The sequence below is a fragment of the Apostichopus japonicus genome, chromosome 5 (genome assembly GCF_037975245.1).
Source record: "Apostichopus japonicus isolate 1M-3 chromosome 5, ASM3797524v1, whole genome shotgun sequence".
Taxonomy (NCBI): domain Eukaryota; kingdom Metazoa; phylum Echinodermata; class Holothuroidea; order Aspidochirotida; family Stichopodidae; genus Apostichopus; species Apostichopus japonicus.
Window position 1 is genome coordinate 15,454,820 of NC_092565.1, and position 20,712 is coordinate 15,475,531.

Sequence of the window (20,712 nt, forward strand, 5' to 3'; positions counted from 1 at the left end):
GATGTCATGGTATTCCCCTAATACGTCATCGATTCGGCCACGGGTCATGTGACGTTGGCAATTGCGGGTTCTATGGTCGTTAACTATTCAAGCATTTAACTAGATTACTTCCGCAGTCAACATAGCCAAGCTTTGATCATCGCGGTAGCTGACATCTGGATCATCCAAGTACTAGCAAACAGAGGTAAACAAAATGCATTTAAAAAATGCTACAACAAAGTGTCTAATTTATTAGTAGGCCTGGATGGTTACGATGCACTGAAAACTGCACCGAAGGCACTGACATCAATTTTTCGCAAATCTGATACTACAATGCAAAAGACAGTTGCTGAGCAAGTTGATTGCTGCAGCAGGTAGAATAATATCATGCAAACCTCAAAAAGAGGTTCTATTATACAATAAGAAAAATAGTCTGTCTAGCTCAGTCAGTTTGTCACTGCTGTAATTAGTGTGATGTACACAAGTCTAGATAGTTATTGTAAATAAATCTCCCAAGATACAACCTGGGCATGAAAACCAAACAACTCTCAACCCCAGTCCCCTTGCACCGAGGCTGTAATCATGTTAAATTGAGTATAATCAGCCCAGCTTCTAGCAGGTAGCTACCCTATCAAAATTTCATTTTTGCCTTTTTTTGTAACAAGGTATGTTGGAACAATGTCTTTTTTTCCAGCCATTTTGGTGTAATAAGAGGTAATTAATACAATCACACTATCTTAATTTGGTAGGCTTACTTTTGTGTTCAAATGATGCAAGGAAAACAACTTGAAATATATATGCAAATCAACCAATGTCACTCCCTGCAATTGCAAATGTGGGTTGAAAGTTAAGAGCAACAACAAAGCAAATTACAGAGCCTCAGTAGTTTTTTCAAACTTGGCCCGCTTATAGTCTTATATTAGTTAGGAAGAAGCTATGACATTGTAAAACCATGATAATAGAATAGCCCTTTCTGCTATCTGCATGCAAGAGATGATTCATGCTAATAGGGTAGCTGTTACGCGGTCACCTTCTTTGGAGTGTGACCTGCCACCTGCTAGATCTGTTAGGCCCATGTGATCCTTCAAAGTTCTATTGCTCATCATGACAGGGATGTGCAGCCCATTAAAATCTTGGGTTACATATGACATAAGTATCTGAAGTTCCCGTAAAATTTGGGCTAATATTAAAAGGTTGATTGGTAGCTTCAAATCACCTGGCTTCCTTAGCAGTGGTATCGCCAAGGAGGGCATAATGGGGGCCAAATGGTTGTGGTCAGAAAAACGAAATCATGCAGCGACTGCTTCAGCTGATTTTGGTCATTTTGATATATATAGGATACGATTCCGCAGAACTATTTTGCGTGCAGTCAGTACTTGCCTAGATTATTATGTGATAACTATTCCGTGTTTTGGTTTTATCCGGGAAGATTGCGGATAGTGCCTGGTCCCCAGACATATATTACTTCAATGGTTATGTCAAGCAACGTGTGTACTATGATGTCATGGTATTCCCCTAATACGTCATCGATTCGGCCACGGGTCATGTGACGTTGGCAATTGCGTCCATGATAATAGAATAGCCCTTTCTGCTATCTGCATGCATGATTTCAAAGTATAATATCAAGTCATTTCTTTTCTCTGTACTAGATATTCCCCTCCACTAGTTCATTACTATGGCAGAAGCAAGTACGAAACTTACGACCTCAGACGGTGAACTGGGAGATCTCCTGAAGTGCCCAATTTGTCAGGATGTTTGTGAGGAACCAAGAATTCTATCATGTCAACACATTGCATGCACAGAGTGTATCAACAATTGGATTCGAGCAAAGAAAGGCCAACTGTGGTGCCCTGAATGCAACCAGCAAAGAGAGCTCCCTGCAGGTGGTGCAGAAAGTCTCCCACATTCATTCAGGCTAAACGATCTTTGTGGTATCCTTAAAGAGAAACTTGAATCAGGGGAAGAAGGATCCAATTGTAAGTTGCATTCTGGGAAACCATTGTCTATGATTTGCTTTGAATGTGAAGTAGGTGTTTGTGACTCGTGCCGCACTAGCACTGAGCATACTGGGCATATGTGTGCCGATGCAAAACAGGTCCTAGAACTGAAAGCAGACGGTAAGGCAGAGACAGCTAAGAACTATCTCATCCGCATCGACCAGCTGAAACAGGAATTGGAAAAAAGTAAAGAAGATGGCCTCGACGTTTTGAGGGATTTCAAGAAGAGGTCTGAATTTGCTCATCAGCGACTGTTGCAGGAAATGGAGAAGAATTACCAGGAGAAGGTCAAGGTCTTAGGTAATCAGGAGAAAGAACTTGAAGAATATGTAGCTGGCATGAGATCTTTTAACGAACTAACCAAAACTCAGGATAGCATGGATGTCAGCATTGTTGTGGATCAGCTGAAAAGTCTTCCAAAAGAAGAATCTTTGAGACCAAAAACCACCAGTTATCTTAAAGTTGAAATGGTCCATGAGTACATGAAAATGCTGTTCTCAGATGGGGAGACCAAGTGTGGCAAGGTTTTGACCTCCGGAGTGGCTGTTCCAAACCAATCTGTGATTGCAGTCACATCTGATAGGTTAACCGCAGGAGAAGCAATTCACCTACAGCTGCTGCTGAAAGACGACAGAGGGCGCAAGGTCGTTACGGAAAGAGAGGACGTTCTCTCAGTGGAAGTTTGCACCGTTGACAAGCGAACTATTCCTCTTGAACCTCAGAAACAAGAGGGTGGTCATTTCACGATCAGCTTTACTCCATCTTTTGCTGGTTGGTACGTCCTCACAGCTAAAGCTTTTGATAAGATGATTCCAGGGTCACCATTGCAACTCAAGGTTGAACCCAGAGGGATAGAAATGAAGGAAATTGCTGGAGAGGCTCCCTCTAGTCAGTTGCATGATGTGCTAAAGGTTGGTGACAATTTCATGCTGGTTGATAAGACTGTGATTATGATGGATAAAAATGGAAAATTAATCCAATCTTTTGAAAACAAAGATTGGTACTTTTATCCATACAGTATTGCAATGCACAAGCAATGCTATTATGTAACCGCCATGAAAGGTCAGGTAGTGATTATGTATCAAGCTAACGGCAAAGAGGTTCGACGTTTTGGGGGGGATGTCTTGAAACGGCCAACAGGGATAGCATTGGATAAGGAGGGCAATATTTATGTTGCAGACAATCAGTTGTCAAAGATTCTGTTATTTGGTCCTGATGGAAAGTTTAAGGAATATGTAATAAGCACAGAACCTTCCCGACAAACTATGAGCTTAAACAACCCCTGGTTCATTAAATTCAACAGTAAAGGTCAACTGATTATCGCTGATTTTGAAAACCAGCGTATCCAGGTCATAAATGTCCAAACTGGGAGGGAAATAATGTCCATCATGGTCATGCATGAAGGTCAAAAGATGTACTGCAGAGGAGTGGATGTTGATCGTCATGACAACATTTATGTTGGTGCCCGTGCAGATAAGAGTGGTAATCCTGCCGAAGGTATTTTTGTGTACGGTCCTGATGGAACATATCTCGGTTCATTGCCCGCAAAGGATTTGCATTGGTCGAGGGGGATACACATTGCTAAAGATGGCCAACATGATGTGCTTTATGTAGTGGATAGTAGTCACAAATCCGTTCGAACTTTTCAATTGTAAGAACAGTTGGCTGTCGTTACAAAGTCATCCAATGATACCTGAGTGAAGTAAAGTCAATTAGTTAAACCAGTCATGAATAAAGAAGGTGTTTTCTCTTGGTTAGGATAATAGATATAATTTCTAACACCTGTTAATGAACTTTTTTTATTTTGAGCGCCATACAAAATCAGTCATTCTTTTATTGTGGGGTGCACATTTGACATTTTAACCAGTAGTTGGCCCATCCATACCTAAGAATCAGATTAAGTATGCCGCAATTGCTCAATCTTGATTAATAAGTTGTTTCTCTCTTCCGCTTTGTTGTTGCACAGTTAGGCTACATAAAATCAGATTCTTAAAGATTAAAAGATGACTTCAGAAATTTAGTCTTGTCATATTCCAAGAGACTGTAAAGATATGAGTGGTAGTAAGTTTTCGAGAAATTCACCTTTAAAGTGACCTTAATATCCAAATCGTGCAGTGCTTCACTAATCGATGATCGAGACGGTTCCTCGGTGCAGACCTTAATGTTAATGCATTGTATTAGAAATTCCAATAATTCTACCAAGAGATGTTCTTTAACCTCATGTGGATATTAACAGTGCACCATTGGATGACTTTCAACACCATTTGTCCTTTACAAAGTTGTAATGCATTGTATATTATTTGAGCCTGTAGAATTCCTATATATCTCCCAGATAGTTTTGTGTTGCATCTGAGAAACTGACCAAATGGTCTATGTAGCCCAGTCACTTTAACTGATGAACCTCAGTTGCATAAAGATTCATTTCTCTTTAATGAGGACTTTAAGTAATAATGCTCTTGTTTTTCTTTCTTTCTTTTTCATTTGTTTGTTTTATGTTTTCCTTGTAAAGCGCCATAGAATATCGTTTTAGTTATGGGGCTATATAAATGCCATATACTTTATGATGATTATTTATTATTTAAAATGCAACCTGGACTTATGACAGTGTTTTTTTTTATTTTAAGGTTTACAACAAATGAAATTAATTTGGGCTAAGCAATCATCCAAGCTTGTTATGTCATTATAAACTAAATGCACTGTTGCATTTGGGTTATTTCTTTCTTTCTCAACTTCACCATATAATGAGTTTTCCTTTGTTTGTCTCGTTGTGTGATAAGACACTGCTTAGAGAGGTGTCAAATCAGCAATTTATTCTTCTGCTTCTACTTAAATGACTTGACATATTCACCGATCGATTATGTTTCTTCATTAATCTTACATCTTTCATTAACGCTCGGGTAATTTTAGTGTCAAGATTGTTTCCAAAGTTTTGTTTTTTTAGACTTACCTTCGTATACCACTTATACCTCTTGGCTCCCTTTTGGACGGTTTCTTAAACAAGAGTAGTTGGTTATTTGCAGTGGCGTAGGAAAGTACTTTTGAGTGGGGGGGCTGAAGTTTGATGGCCGGCCTGGGGGAGGGGTCTAAGGGGAGGGGGTGTCCCCCTTCCCTATTGGAAATTTTGCATTTCCAGGCAATTTGGTGCAATATAGCACACTTCAACACCCACTCCATTTTGTAAATAATTTTGAATTTTTACCTGGCCTTAGATGCAATTTGGTGCTCCAAATGAAATTTTTTTCTCATTTGGAAATGAAAAAGGGGTTTTCTGACTTGCGAGGCGGGTGATACTTCCACCCCCCATATTTTTCACTGGGGGGGCTGGTACCCCCCAGCCCCCCGGTTCCTACGTCCTTGGTTATTTGTTATTATATATAATGAAATGTCTGTCATTTGCATAGTATTTACATATTTGCTGTCATGTATTGATGGGTCAAATTATTAATTCACAAATATATATATATATATATATATATATATTGCTCATTTTTATCTTTATCCCTTTCCCTCTTTGCTGATCATCATCATAGCCATTTTAAATTAATTTGATTTTTTAAAGCTAATGCAAAATTAATGCATATTTATTTCATTTTATCAAACTTTTCCCCATATTTCTCTTTACCTTCCTATCTTGCTATATGTGCTAATATATAAATAATTTTATTTATCAATCTGCTGTCATCTTAGGGAATAAATCTATAGAAAATATGTTCGATTTAGTGTTTTCCTATTTAGTTCATTAACAAAAAATACAGTTCGATTTTGCGTTGAGTTTGGTCAATTTTGGACACTCGAAAGTAACATAAATAGTGTAATTTATTTGTATCATTATTGTTTCATTTCAAATGATGAAGAATATGTCGACAAGTTTGAAAATTTCTGGATAGTCCTTGTTTATATTATTTTTACACTAATAGTAAACAAGTTTTCAATAATTATCATTTAAATTAGATATTAATATCATCATAGTAAATCTGCACTTAACTTCGATGTGTATAGCAATATTACTAATAGATCATAGTTTTTAATCATTCATAAATTCGAGCATAATGACGTCATCACAGAAAATGATTTGATTTTAAAACATTCCATAGAGTAAAGTATGTAACTATGCTATATATGTTGGCATGTGTGGCTTCCAAAGAACCCTTTCTAGTTCTCTGGTGGCTTCACAACTCAAGGATCAAATCGTCACGAAAATCCTGAAATAAATTTGTTGTTCTTTCAAAGCGACTGTTGTCTGTTTTTGATATCTTACTCAGTATGCTCTGTTATCGTGAAGCCCTACCCCGCCCTCTACTTCACAGGTTTCACGTCATAACTTTACAGAAAACGAACGAACAGAAAACAAACCCCCGGATTGAATCCTAATTATCAGTTCTAATTCTCTCAAAACGAGAGAGGACGAAATGGGACAAAAGCGGTTGATGTTATTACTTTATAGCAGGCTTTGCCTCTTCTTCAGTTCTATTTGCTAATGACATGATCTGTAAGTAGGGGACTCGTCATCATGAGTCATACATGTAGGCATGAGTAAACATGATATTGATGAATATGCATGAATGGTCAGTCTCGTACATGCTTTCGAACAATGAAATGCGATCAAATGCATTAAACAGTGACGGCGGGTGAAAACAGTTGGGTGAGGAAGTTGAGAAAGCTGGGACGCGAGAAAGGAGGAAGGGGGGGGGGGGGTGTTAGGAGCGTATTCATCTAGTTTTCAAGTTTAGTTTCACTGAATTAATTTCCTTTGGCGGCCCCGCCTTGCACGTATTGATAACCTTATCTACCGACCCATCCCTACCCTCTGCGCCGGCATCTTAAACTCTTTAACAACTGGTCAGGTAAATAGGCGTTTGCAACATATCACTGGTCATGGTGAATCGTTCCTCATACAGCATCGCCGGTATGGTCCCATTGTCCCGGGAAATGCGTATAGACACTTGAACCACAAGTCAGGAAAAGTTTCGTACTCCTCCCGCCCCCCACCCAACACAGAGTCCGTCTGCCTCCGGCAAGGATTTAAAAACGACAAAGCATACAGTCAAAAATGACGCGAATCATTATGTAAGTAAATTTCCGTGATTTTATTGCACGAATTTGGCACGGTAAAAATTCAATTAAATATGAACGTAACAATGGTCAGAAAAGGTACAAAACTAGTTTCAGCATATTGTGAGTAGTTGAAACAAAACATTAACTAAATCTTCTTTAGCAGAAAAAGTTTTAAATTCCCAAAAAAAAATCTTTGTTAGTTGTCGCTGATGAAACCATTAATTTACAAGAAACAGACGTTAAACGTCGAGAACAACTTGGAAACGAGGACGAACAAATACAAATAATTGTTTTCATGAAAAAAATTGAATGTAATAATTAGTATTAATTTAACACAAGTAGAGAAAGATTGACGATTAAAAAGAGGAACCACGACAACAACAACAAAAATCGAACAATGGATTAGACATTTTTAACTAACGAATAAATGAAACAAAGTCAGAAAGAAAAAGACAAAAGAGTGAGAAACGGAAGGAAATTACAAACACAGAAAAATAAAGTGAACAATACTTTACTTTCTGTGATTGTTCTTATAGTTTCCCCGTAAATCATAACACTTTTAATATAACAAGCATGTATTCAAAGTATACAAGCGAAAGAAATAAACGGAGGCAAAAATGTCGAAATTAATAAATTAGAACTTTAATGATGATCGCCTAAATTCTTTGGAAACATTGAAATAAAATACTGTCAGTTCATCAGATGAAACTTAAATCAGATCATCTTTGAGTAAAACTAATATGCAGTCGCCCTATCTATTAATCCCACGTAATAATACCCTTACAACCTTAATATTTGCATGCATATACTTTCTCCAACACTATAAGTTTACAATGGAGGCTCCTATAATTATTATTTTATTTAGTCATGCAATGGGGATTGATTTCTACTAAATGCATCTTGATATACATCATTCCACTGGCCCTCCTCACGAATGGAATCACGTAAGAAAGCGCCCTTATTTTTATCATACGATGTCACTTTACCTGGCACGGAGAAAACTACATAAAGCGAAAAGTTTCCAAATTTGACGGTCGTTATCAGAACCATTCCTGAGTTGGTAATTATTTATATATTGCAGATTAACAGAAGCCTAACCATTTTGTGAAGTAGCGGTCGACTGAACCTCAATTTGGATATACCTCAGTCTCATATTTTTTAGTTAAGTTTAACAAGCCTTTTAATTACTTGAACTTTAATAAGTGTGTTAGATGTGTCGCAACTATCAGGGTGCGCGTCCGAGAGAGCTGTTCTCTGGAAATAAAGATTCAATTTTTCAAACCCTTTAAGATTCCTTGGGAAACACCTGGTTCATATCGGTCATTTTTTCCATATAAATATCAACATGATGTCATGCAGAAAGTGTCATCTAAACACACGCCATGGGGAAGCCTCATAAGTCTGACTTGCCAAAGTCGTTTACACATTCGAAGCATTCACCGTGCCATATGAATTTACTAAAAAATGCTGACACGAACCGTGTAAGTTGGTATATTATCTTAACTGAAATACAAAATTCTCAGAAAGTGTATTTCGTTTAATTATTTAATCAATAAAGGTTCAATAGATGTTACTGTTTTCATTAATAAAAAAAAAAATAGCAAAAATAGAAGTTCAGTTCACTGCGTATGACACCGTCATCTCTAATCAGTCTTTAAGACGGGGAAGCGATAGGACGGAAAGATTGGAAGGGTGACGGGCAGAAAAACCCAGGCGACCATTTGTCCCGAAGGTTGACATTCACAGTGCTGACAGCTAAAGTGTCCTTCTGTAACGCGTTTGGACTAAGGCCGATATTAGAAACACACGTGGACGGGAGGGAGACACTGCGCACGATTCGACGACTGGCGAAGAATTCCGTGTCAGACTTGTTGACGTCATTGGTGGGAGTCTTGCCAAAGAGGTCAGTTTCGAGGCGTTGTAGTTGTAACATGAATGCGAGGTTAGGCGAGATGATTGTGCGTCTAAGATGGACGTATTCAAAGGCTTCATCGAGACGGTATCTGCGGGAAATCATCAGATACGCCATACAGATTGTTGCAGAGCGACTTATTCCTGCCTTACAGTGCACGAGTACACGGCCTTCGTTGGCTTTCACTGAATCTGTGTTTAAGAAATACAAGATTTAAAATTAGTTACAATAGTTAGTTACAAATGAAACAAAAACGTACCACATATATCATTGCAAATAACAAGGAATTGGAACAAGAAATCGCACAGGGCTCCAACTGAATAAACGAATATTGGTATATTTTGAATACATGGGGTTGGTCACCGGGCGCCATGGTAAAGTGTCGGTTAGGGTCGATTTGAATACTTATGTTGGTTGGAGACGGATACGAGAGGAGTGAAGTAACATTCTGTAATCCAACTATATGCTATATTATTAACTACAAAATTCTTCTCAAAATAACAACGAGAGACGCGATGTACCTCAAAGATTAAGTTTACACCAACAGACAGACGATAAGCCAATGGAACTAAAAGAAACGACGCACATGACCCAAATCAGAATCCAGTCAAGCTTGCATTTCCCTTTCCCTTTAATAGCTGGTCGAAAGACATGTCATGGCCCTAATATGGTGAACTTCAATGGAAGCCAAAGTTCAACTATACTGTAAAACTCACCGATAAACGAAGCCGCCTCGTGAAACCATTCCGAGAGATCGGCATCGGTGTCGTCATCAACGGGGATGTTCTTGTAGGTAAGGGACTGTGGGAAATGATTCGGACAACGTTTGGAAACATTCAAGACAGCTGTGATGCCAAGCTTTTGTAGGGTGTTGTCGCAACCACTGTGGAAGGCACTTCCGAGGTAGAGGTGTGGTAGGATGGAGACCGGTTCATCCTTTACCCTCCTCGTGGGCACCGACTGGCACTCTCCGTGACCTGCAGGGATGCGAGGCTCAATGAAACTATTTGTACTGCAGGTGGAGGTCGAGTAACTTTCTGGAGGTTGAATAGATAACCGGGGTAGGCACGGTCGCCGCTTGGACATAGCTTGACAAAAAGAAGCGGTCGGTGTCTCATTCATCGAGGGCCGATTACAGGGTACTTGCAAGGGCTGAAGACGGAATAATGTCGGTGGACTTGAGGACGTTGGTTGGCGAAAATCACAGCGGGCGGGAAATTCCCTGGCGAATTTGTTGAATCCACCTGAAATGACAATGAAAATAAAAAGGGGTTGGATACAATTTTCTTAAACGAAAGAAAGCGATGCTTTCTTCGACGTATTAAATGACGTATCTTAATTCAGATATATAACAAAATCACTGAAAATAGGGAAACGCGGAAGTGATTACCGGTGTATGTATGCTAATGATCAGAGAAGACAAGACGAAATATAATAAAAACAAAAGTCAGGCAGGAAAACTTACTATAACCTTCGTAATCAAACTAAATATATCAAACCGGAGAATGACGCATTTTATCTCTCCCTAATTGTTTGTTTTTCAACAGTAGTTAATCCTTTGTGTACAACGACAGACTGCCAGATGCTTAAACGAAGTCACAGCAGTGATTCAATCGGCGAACGTAAATTGTCAACACAACCGTCTGAGATTATCGAATTCGCAATTTTCTACGATTAGGGTTCTGACTTCCGCTTGGATGATGGTGACAGATATCCTCAGAGATGTTTACCCCTGATTCACCTAATTTTAACAATCTTTCCTTCACGAATCTGCACACAAAAAAATTAGACCTCCCGATAGCTCATGAAGCCGCAAACTCCCGTTTTAAAAAACCCTTCACCGCGACAATTTCATTTCTCATTTGAATGCATTGAAAACATAGCGTGAATCCACGTTTCCGGTGCGAGTTAATTAACTAATGTACGTCTTTATAGCTAGCACGTTTTGTATGCAGCGATGCGTGTATAGACATCACACAAGAACCTGTATTGATCCGTTGATGTTAAGTTTCTCACGCGCCAGTCAATTGAGATTAGACAAAGAAAGAAAGAAAAAAAGGACGATTTATGAAAAATTTATGAATCGGAAGTTGGTAAGGGTGCCGGAAGGGGAAGAGGAATAGATGTCTTTGAGGAGGAAAATTAATGGCGATGCAATAAGAGAGATCAATATGTATATAATGCTAGGCAATGTATATATGAGATGGACAGGAAATGAGTGTACATGCGACAGTCCTCCAGTATGAATCATGCAATACTCTATACTTATAGCTTAATAAATGAGAAATGAACCTGTTCACGGATAGTCATTGTTATGTGGTTTATGATATATATATGAATTGAGATGAAACGTTGCACAAATAGTCATTGCGTACACAAGAAATTAAGAGTCATGAACCACAGTAATTATTTTTATAGAAATTCGTAGGTCTGCATGGTTCTAGTACTCTATTGGTTTCACCGTGTATATATTGTTAACTGACAATAACAGAAATAACATTCATTAATCCCACTAATTAGTTTGCAAAATCGGGGTATTTGTTTTACACTGTGTGTATTGTATAGTGGAGTGACAGTTGATATACGGTACAACTTTTACAAGTAATCAAATTTCTCTTTGTTGTATTAAACAAATTTATGATTAAAAAACAAAAACAAAATGTATATATGACACCTGCATGGTAAACTGTTAACATTTTTCTTGTAAGTTGGTTTTAAATTTCGTTGATCACGGTTCCATCATTTTACACGATACTGTTGCGAACATGAATTTCATATGTGAGGATGAGCCGTTATTTCATCATCCAAAGTTGCATGATTATTAAAAAGCCTGTTTATAGAACCATATTTAGGACCTTCAGTGTGTTCTAATTAAGAAGTGACGAGTTTTACAAAGGAATTATACTGAAAATATTATATGTCGTCGCTTGAGTCGAGTTCCGGCGATAATGCCTCACCTCGTCAGCTCAGAGAAAAGTGCGTAATCGTTACGTACACCTGACGAATTTTAAGGTTTCTTATAATTTGTGGCGATTTTTTCAAACCACAGGATATTGTCACGTGCAATGCTTCGAAATGAATTATCTGTATAACTTTTCGATGAATGCCGGGATGGCCACTTCCGCTATACGAATGGCGACGATGTGTATTTCTAACCTTTTCGATACTAGTTGCCTTTTTCATTTTCCTTGTACAATTCCGAAAAAAACAAACAATCTAAACCCCACACAAAAACTGATATTCACTAAGCTAGCAAAAATTCCTCCGCTTGCGCCAACACCTCCTTCCGCCAAATTCCTGACGGGACAACTTTGAAAACTTTCAGCCTACCTGTGTACAATATAGGTCAACTAATGGTGAAATGACTGTCCACCTGCTCATACATCCGCATAGAGGAATGTTTGTGTTGCACTTATATACTCGTCTTTACAGAACGGAAGGTTAATGCTGTTTTCATAGCAATGACCGTGTCCTCACATCAAACGGCTGAGTCGAGACAACAAAGGGGGCGGTCAATGAATGTGGGTCAATATTTCAGACCACGTCTGTAAAGTTCCGGTGACGTTGCAAATGGTCAACCTTTTAAATTGGGATGTGTCAATGAACAAAGTCCTTCACGTGTAAAACCCAAGATTCATTGGTAAAACAAACAATAGGCGTTGGGACAAAGTAGGTCTTCAAATGGATTGAATCGTCAGAGCCTCTTATCAGAAAGGCCGAACGATTGACCTAGAACGCATAGCCGATGTTGACCAGTGGTACTTGCTTGTATTTAAAATGCCACAGATGAATAATTTCGAACTAAAGATCACTATACATGGAAAAGTACAATTGAATAGCCACTCAAAATGCTAACGACTTAGTCTAACGATGGACAGCCACAAAACTGTCCATCATCTCACCATGCAGTTGCTGATAGAAACACGCTTTGTTGATACACAAACCTGTACTATTGAACACGTCTTTAAAAGCTCAGGTAATTTGAAATAAATTGTGAGTGATTTAGAGTGGGCAGTGTTGAGTGTTAACTATACATGAATTTCCTCTTATATACAAAGCATTATAAGCGATAACGCTAACAACGTGTGACCTGCTCTAGCGCGTAAATGAAACAAATCAACAGAAGGAATCATCGTTGTTATGGTGACAAATTGAGCCGACATATTGTGAAGAGGTCTTTGCACCTATCTGAAGAAATATGGAAAGGCAATTTCCAGGATACTAGGAAATTTAGGGAATAATCGTTTGACTGGAAGGAATAGTTTCTGCGAAAAAGAAGGGGTTTCATCGTTACAGCTATCTAAATGACACAAAATTGAAGCTTCTGGAGATATGGCCATTTACGAAACGAGGCAATTGTAGGGTACTATATGGTATACGGCAGAGTGTATTTTCCTAATATTTTTCAATCAGATACGTTAATCGCTTTAGTGATCGCTTTCTGAGATCTGTAAATTAGGTTTTCCCATGCAAACGATCACTGAACTAAAGTTAAAAGTGCAGACAAGTTGAAAATATCTTTATAAACAGATTCCATGAATATTAAATATACTTTCTGAGTTGCTATTTGCAAGGGTCTTGATTCTAACTTTACTGTATAATGGAGGGATATTTATACTACAGAGTGCACTGTCTGAATCGCATATAGTTAAACGGTCATATATACTGTTGCTGAAATAGAAAGATCACTGAAAATTTTATTAAGTACAATGGTAATTTTTCTTGAACTATCTTTAGGTTTTATCATCAATTATATTTTGATTACAATTGTTATTAATGTTTCAAAATCTTCACATTTTGATGAAATTCATCGGTAAGAATGACACTTCAAAAGATATTATGGTATAAGAGACTATATACTTGTCAAGCATGCGCATTTGTTCTCTCAATGACTCATCCTGCCCTTGAATTGTTGTTAACTGAAAACATTCCTTTCTCAAAATTGCTGATCATCTCCGTGATGACAACTTTCCTGTAATTAATATCATAATGTTTAACAAATAGGACACATCCTAAGTCTTAGTGTAAACACACATTCCATGGAGATGGGAAATATAAACGCTACACCGGCTCTAATTTCCTAAGTAATAGCGGAAGTTATATGAGGTACGAAAAGAGGGTTATAACCAACGGCTCGGCTCCTATTACCCACCTGAATAAAAAGATAGAAACTGAGAATATTCTCAGTGATAACATTTACCACGGTACCATGGTGTTAATGATTCGGCCAGGTTATGTCATATACCGGTAACTATTGTGGAACAAGTCAGGTCAAGACTGAACGAACGAAACTATTTATATACGAATATAATTTATAAATGAATATATATATATGTATACATATATCGCATTACATTAAAATAATATCTCAAAGCACTTTACACGGGACTAGAGTAAGGATACGTACTGAGTAATAAACAAATATCGGTAAAAGCAAATATGCAACATTATAACAATGTAAGGTTTTGTGACCCACACCGCACCTTGACCGACGGTTACGCAGACTGGCTATATGTAAAATTTAGCTGAATATATCATGAAAAGGCCGATTCGTTACAACTTTGCGCATACATGCTAATTGGGAGACCATCTTCTGCGCATGCTCATTGGAAGACCACCTTCCGCGCAAACTATACCAGAACCGATCCATGCATGTAGGCCTAGTTAACGCTTATATATTTATCACTTACACTACAATCAAAATACACGAATTATTTTTGTAAACTTATTATCCCAGACTTAAGTAGTTTAGATAGTCCCACTTTACAGCTAACCGATCGGATCACATCGGGTTCTTGTTTTATAAACACAAACTGTTTCATTTTACTGGCTACTAATAAACATGAATGCTGGGAAGTGTTGTTTTAACAGCTTATATAATGAAATCTCATATAGATTTATAACCTGTACCGCCTGCTACTTTTCTCTAGTAAATGCAGTGGGTATAGCCTACAGCTCGATCCGATAAACGGGCCCGGCAGACGGTCAAGTTGCTCCGTGGTTCTTTTAATCAATAGCCTATAACCTAAACCATTACCGGTTACACTTCCGCTCCCAGCGAGTTTTCACCCTGAACTTGTTAATTCAATCACACTACAGCTTAGCAGTCGGAACACTTATGGCGGTTTTTCGTAAAATTTCTGCGGCAGGTCACCCCGAGAAGGATTTAAACGCTTGCCCGAGAAACGCGCCAGAGGCCAAACAAATGGTGGGAGGTAATAAAATTTTATGATAGTGAGACGGGCATATGTTTTAAGAAGTAACTATATTTACTAGCATTCATGGCGCATGCGTGACTATTTCAAAATTTCATTCGTTCCTTTATTCGGACAAACTCGAAAGCTTTCACAAAGCAGGCAATTATAGTTTAATCTATAAATTAATCACAAAATATTGAAACGGTACATTTTCCCCTGATTGCGTAAAGAAAGAATTCCAGTGTTTTATCATTTATTTCATGGCTGACGTTCTTTCTATATGATTACATAATTCCAAATCTCCCTTCTAGCATATATAGTTAAAATATGAAATTTCAGTTCAGTTGGATCGAAGAATACTTAGGAAAACAACCTCTCACGTGACTCTGTCTATAAACTATATAAGAACATGTGAAACGTTTGGAGTCCATAGCTTAATGAAGAATACAAGCATCGCAGTAGATCAATTTGCCTTGATATAGTGAAGCCTTGTCGGAAACAATGCCTTCCGCCAACGGATGGTATATCAATAAATAAATTCCTGTTACGTCACAAACTGTGACCCATTCGGCTTTCAATGGATGGTAAAAGTAATTAACAGGACAAGACGGTTGTTCCGTTTGATTTTTCAAAAGTGTAACGATTGGACCGGTAAAATAGATGTTTTTCAATCGATTAAAGCAAATTATGATGGCGTATACTATACTGGTAGTTTCCGGAATACCGTTATGTATGTCAATGTCCTACAGCGCGTGCTTATAATAAGGAGTACACTCAGCCAATCACTACCCTTATCAGCAACTTGCTTCTCAATTACTGCATCTAATATATGCGAAGTTTATATAGCGTACAAAGGCAAAGCTATAACATGCTATTAAAATGTACATATGTTCCAATACCTATCCCGTTAGCTGTTTTGAAAAGAATCACGACTTTTTTTTTATGCATTATGAGAGCGCACAACAAGTTGTCGAGTTGTAATTATTCGTTTTTTTATGCAAAGATCAAAGATTCCTTTGTAAAATCAGGTTCGTTAGATTCGAATCCCACGTGAAAGCATTAATGAGTATGTAACAGTATTGTTAAACATCCTTGTTTACTGCATTATTATTCATATATGTAAACATCATGCTTGTTCGAAGCTCTGAACCCTTATTACACCTCACATATTAATGAATGCGCTTACCAGGATCAGTATACATTAAACCAAGAAGATTACAGACTTTGTAATTGATACCAAAAAACTTGCATGTATCTTTGTCTAAATATAGCCTACAATCTAGGCCTATATGCCGGTGTTATATTTCGGACGCCGAATACGACTGAAGTCGGATTCATATTTTTGGAGCGGTAAGACACGTATAGGCTATATCAGTTTTCAAGTACAGTGATCTATATATAAACCTGCTTGAATATACATGTAGACTTATTTATAATGACATGCTGGTATTAGGTATAGGTTATATACTGTTTTAATGGAAGCCAAATAGACAAGTATGAAAGGAAAGGCATTCTTTGTATATAGTCAACGGTGGTGATCACCCACCGGCATGGTAATCACACATTTATACAGAATACACATTAAACTCATCGGTGAGAAACAACGGATGAATGAATAATTAAGACACACAAGTTCAGAAAATATAGAATTGTACGTACTAAAAATTAACATTAGGCTAGGCCCCTATTTATGCATGGTCACTCGTGCCAGTGATGAAGACACCATTTATAAAGGATATATACATATATAGTATACGTCAGACTTAAGTCAGACTTAAGTCAGACTTAAGTCAGACTTAAGTCAGACTTAAGTCAGACTTAAGTCAGACTTAAGTCAGACAATAATTGTGTTTTACGACCAATAGTCTGTCATTATCTGCAGTTCTTTAATTTTATTTAAAATAATTTCTTAATCTTAAATAATAATTTACATGAACCTCCATGAACAAAATATGAAATTCTAGTTGCAATTGCAAAGTAAATATATAAGCATACTATCTTCAATCCAACAAGCTTTGCATTAGTGACTCGATTCTATTAGCCTATGCGGCAGTTTCAGTTGACTTATGAAGATATCGATTCCTAACCGAACTCATCGAAAACAATCTGTGAAAGTGACCTTTTTTAATAAAATGAGAATTGAAAGGAAAAACCTGTATAAGACAATATCGGGTTAAACCAAGGTCAAGAGTTCACAAATAGTAATAAAATATATAATAGACCTGCAAATTTCACCATATTACCATCATAACCAAAGTATATTTGCCTATAATTAGTGTAGGTTTTGTAACCAGATATAGGGTTGTGTACACAGGTAGAGGTATATAGCAAGTAATTGTAATTAGTTTATAAAACTGTGCTTTCTGTTGTGACAATAAACGGCAATAATAGCTCACTCTGTATATATATATATATATACTTGAACAGTGCAGTCTGTACATGTTGTTACGCGTAAAAAAAAAACGGACCCAGGTGTTTTCTACCATTTCACTTTATATTACCCAATAACACCCACTAGATGTATTTTAATGGCGGACGAACTCAGTATTGCATTGGTAAATTGTTCATTCAACTATCAGCTTCTGATGGATTTCAACTATGTAATGTTTTATTTTAATTCAAATCAATCGTGTTAGTAACATACCCTCAGATATATCCTTCACCGGAAAGAACTAAAATTCGCTTTCAGCATTAGAGAAACACGTGTACCAGCGTAATCGAGAATAGACATACAGTGTATCCGGCGCATGGTTTAAAGAGGCATAATACTAGCATTATATTATTAGATATGATAGGAATGTATACCTCTAGGATTGTAAACACGGTACGGTATGGCAAACAAAATTCACTCTCAAAATAGTTGGCTAACGAAACAAACAAAAAATTTTGTTCAGGCTACAAGTCAGTGAATGGAATGAGGAATAGAGAAACTCGACATCTGGTTTCAAATATATACGTGGTTCTACGAACAATATATAGCCGATAGAAAGTTATCAATTTTTTAGTTTCATTTCTTGTAATTCAATATATTCTGTAGGTATTTATAATACCACTTGTGCTTATTAAATGAGTATTCCGATGGCTGTAGTGGACTGATGAACAAAATTACAGCGTCTACAGACGTTAGTGATCAAACAGGATTAATCCTTGTCGTTTCATAGCATTTTATCATTTTCGTACGACTACCACACGGAGTTTATTACCATAAGTTAGTATACGTAATCTGCCTAAATAAATGTGGACATTCACTAACAATTAAGAGTAATTATTGTTCAATTAGTAAATTTCTCAACACGGGGAAGGCGTTTTTCTGCAAGGCTCGTAAGGAAAGGGGCCCTTTCTAGCTCGATAAGTCAGTGACAACCGTCGAATTATTTATATACAAATATTGTATGATACCGCTGTATCTAATAAATTTAACCCGCGCCTGAAACAAGTTTTGTTTACACGGGAATATTCTAAGCAGAAAGTAACTGTAGTGCACTGCACCTTGTCGGTAATACCGTCCGTTGTATACGTGACTAAGTAGATTAAATGAAAATGGGTTGCCGTCTCAATGGTTTACAAATACCACAAATCCGAAAGCAAGCAACTGAGTGGGCGGCTTGTTGGGGGAATTCCTGCGGTTTAAGGAAGATATCGACAGCTTTGAACTAGAAATCAGGATACAAGAAAGTAACGAGTGGGGTATGGGTACACATAAGTCCTCTCTTTCTGCTCTTTCTGAATCATTGCATGATTTATATTTTTTGGAGAAATTCCATATAGCTTCCGCTTCTCCGTACAAAACCGTAGTAAACAGTCACACAAGCATGCGTGATGACGTCACATTTCCAATTGATAAATTTCGATATACGGCAAGACGTTAGCTTCTATATAGGCTACGCCTGCATATATGTTGTGTGGGTATAACCGTAAACATCTAGAAAAGTCTGTAAACGCGAAATTTAGCTAAATAGTTGTGTTTGCCTGTTGGGAAGATGATTTTTTTCCTTTTTCAGAATATTGTGATATTAAGTGAGGTAGAAGAAAATTAGATGGTCTTATTGGAGAGGTGAAATGTCATATAGTTACTACCTACTTGGGGGGGGTGGGGGTGGGAGGGGACGTTATGGTACGGCCTATTGCGTGCCATGGGGTCCATGTGTTATTCTATACGATGGAACTGAGTTTGGTGCTGTTTACCATAACGAGAACAAATCTGCAACGTTACCTTGATTAATAAGTTAAAAGTAAACTTGCTGTCTTTCTCAACAGCAGTGTGAAATTTGTGACAATATATGGTGGCTACCATTTGTACGTAACTTAATCACATAATAACTGTACTTACCATCAAGGTAACAGATTTCAGTCGTCAAGTAACTCTGCGGTTGTTGAATAAAACATTCCAAAATAGACGTCAAATCGTCATTTGTTTCTCGTTCAGGGACAGCCTCGCTCATCTCATCGTAGACGACAATCGTTGAAATAAGTCCATTTCTTAGCTTTTCTCTAGACTCGCTACAAGTGAGTATATTTTCCAACTTCATGGGACCCTTCGATCTTCTCCGTAAAAGTTTTGGCACATGTGCATTAATGGACTTCAAAACACGACCTTCTTGAAATGCGCTAAATGGTCTACAATCAATAAGCAACACAGAAGATGCATTTTCACTGTTGACGAGCCGACCAAGCTCATCGGAAGACATTTTCCGGGCATGCACAGAGACAGTCATAGTAATTGATGGTATACACGTCGCCGCTAGTACAACAAATAGTATACGGTAGTTAAAATTGATAATACAAGACGGTTTAACTGATACGGAATCTCAGCTTCCAGATTATAGAAGGCCTCTATGGTTGAACACAGTAGTTTCAAATCAGAGCTGAGGCTTACAAGAAAGTTCTCCTGCGGTAAGTTGTATTGTCTGCCTATTATCTCGGGAGCACGTTGAGTTGAACCGTAGGCCGTTCTATAAACACTTCTTTGTATATCTGGCAAACCACGTTGAAACAGTTTGTTTATATACTCACCCAGCCTCGTAATACACAAACAATGAAGGTCTGGCGTGCCATTCATAACTGGGCGGAGTGACACTTCACGCGCATGAGCAAGGCAGAATTGGTCAGGAAGTTATGAATATTCAAATTGCGGTTATTGTGCTGAATCGCTTAGGAATGATTTGTGTACCACACAGTGGAAATTGTTTGCAACTGTACTATTCAAGAAACAGAATGCACTGCTTGAAAACAAAAATTACATAGTTTTGCTTAAATCGTAAGAAGAGGGTACAGCATTTTATAGAAAGAGTTAACGGAAATAATCAAATTTCCCGATTTGTTTTCATAACAGCACAAAATTTTGTACTGTAATTGTAGACTGTAGGCTATTTGAAGAAAATAATGATAATATCTTACTTGTAAATATCTTCCCTCTTTTAACTCTTCAAATCAAAAGCAAAAACTAGCGTTCACTTACGTGTCTCTTTATTGTGGGAGGGGGGGGGGGGGTGGCGATGCTTGAAGTGTTTTGACAAGAATTTTGTGGAAGCGCTTCACATGTACATTGAAATCCATGTAAATTTGGTAGCGT

The 20,712-nt window shown here is 37.7% G+C and overlaps 2 protein-coding genes across 2 annotated transcripts; one reads left to right on the forward strand and one right to left on the reverse strand.

Moving 5' to 3' along the window:
• The first annotated feature begins 24 nt into the window (after nucleotides 1-24).
• Nucleotides 25-7,199, forward strand: LOC139967805 (tripartite motif-containing protein 2-like). The gene is made up of 2 exons (XM_071971901.1): nucleotides 25-184; nucleotides 1,629-7,199. The coding sequence occupies exon 2, from the start codon at nucleotides 1,655-1,657 to the stop codon at nucleotides 3,629-3,631; it is 1,977 nt and encodes a 658-aa protein (XP_071828002.1). The 5' UTR covers nucleotides 25-184; nucleotides 1,629-1,654; the 3' UTR covers nucleotides 3,632-7,199.
• LOC139967806 (dual specificity protein phosphatase 2-like) lies at nucleotides 7,049-20,130 on the reverse strand. The gene is made up of 3 exons (XM_071971902.1): nucleotides 19,471-20,130; nucleotides 9,660-10,187; nucleotides 7,049-9,134 (listed from the first exon to the last, which is right to left on the reverse strand). Exons 1-3 carry the CDS (start codon nucleotides 19,853-19,855, stop codon nucleotides 8,686-8,688), a joined length of 1,362 nt encoding a protein of 453 aa, XP_071828003.1. The 5' UTR covers nucleotides 19,856-20,130; the 3' UTR covers nucleotides 7,049-8,685.
• Nucleotides 20,131-20,712: the final 582 nt, after the last annotated feature.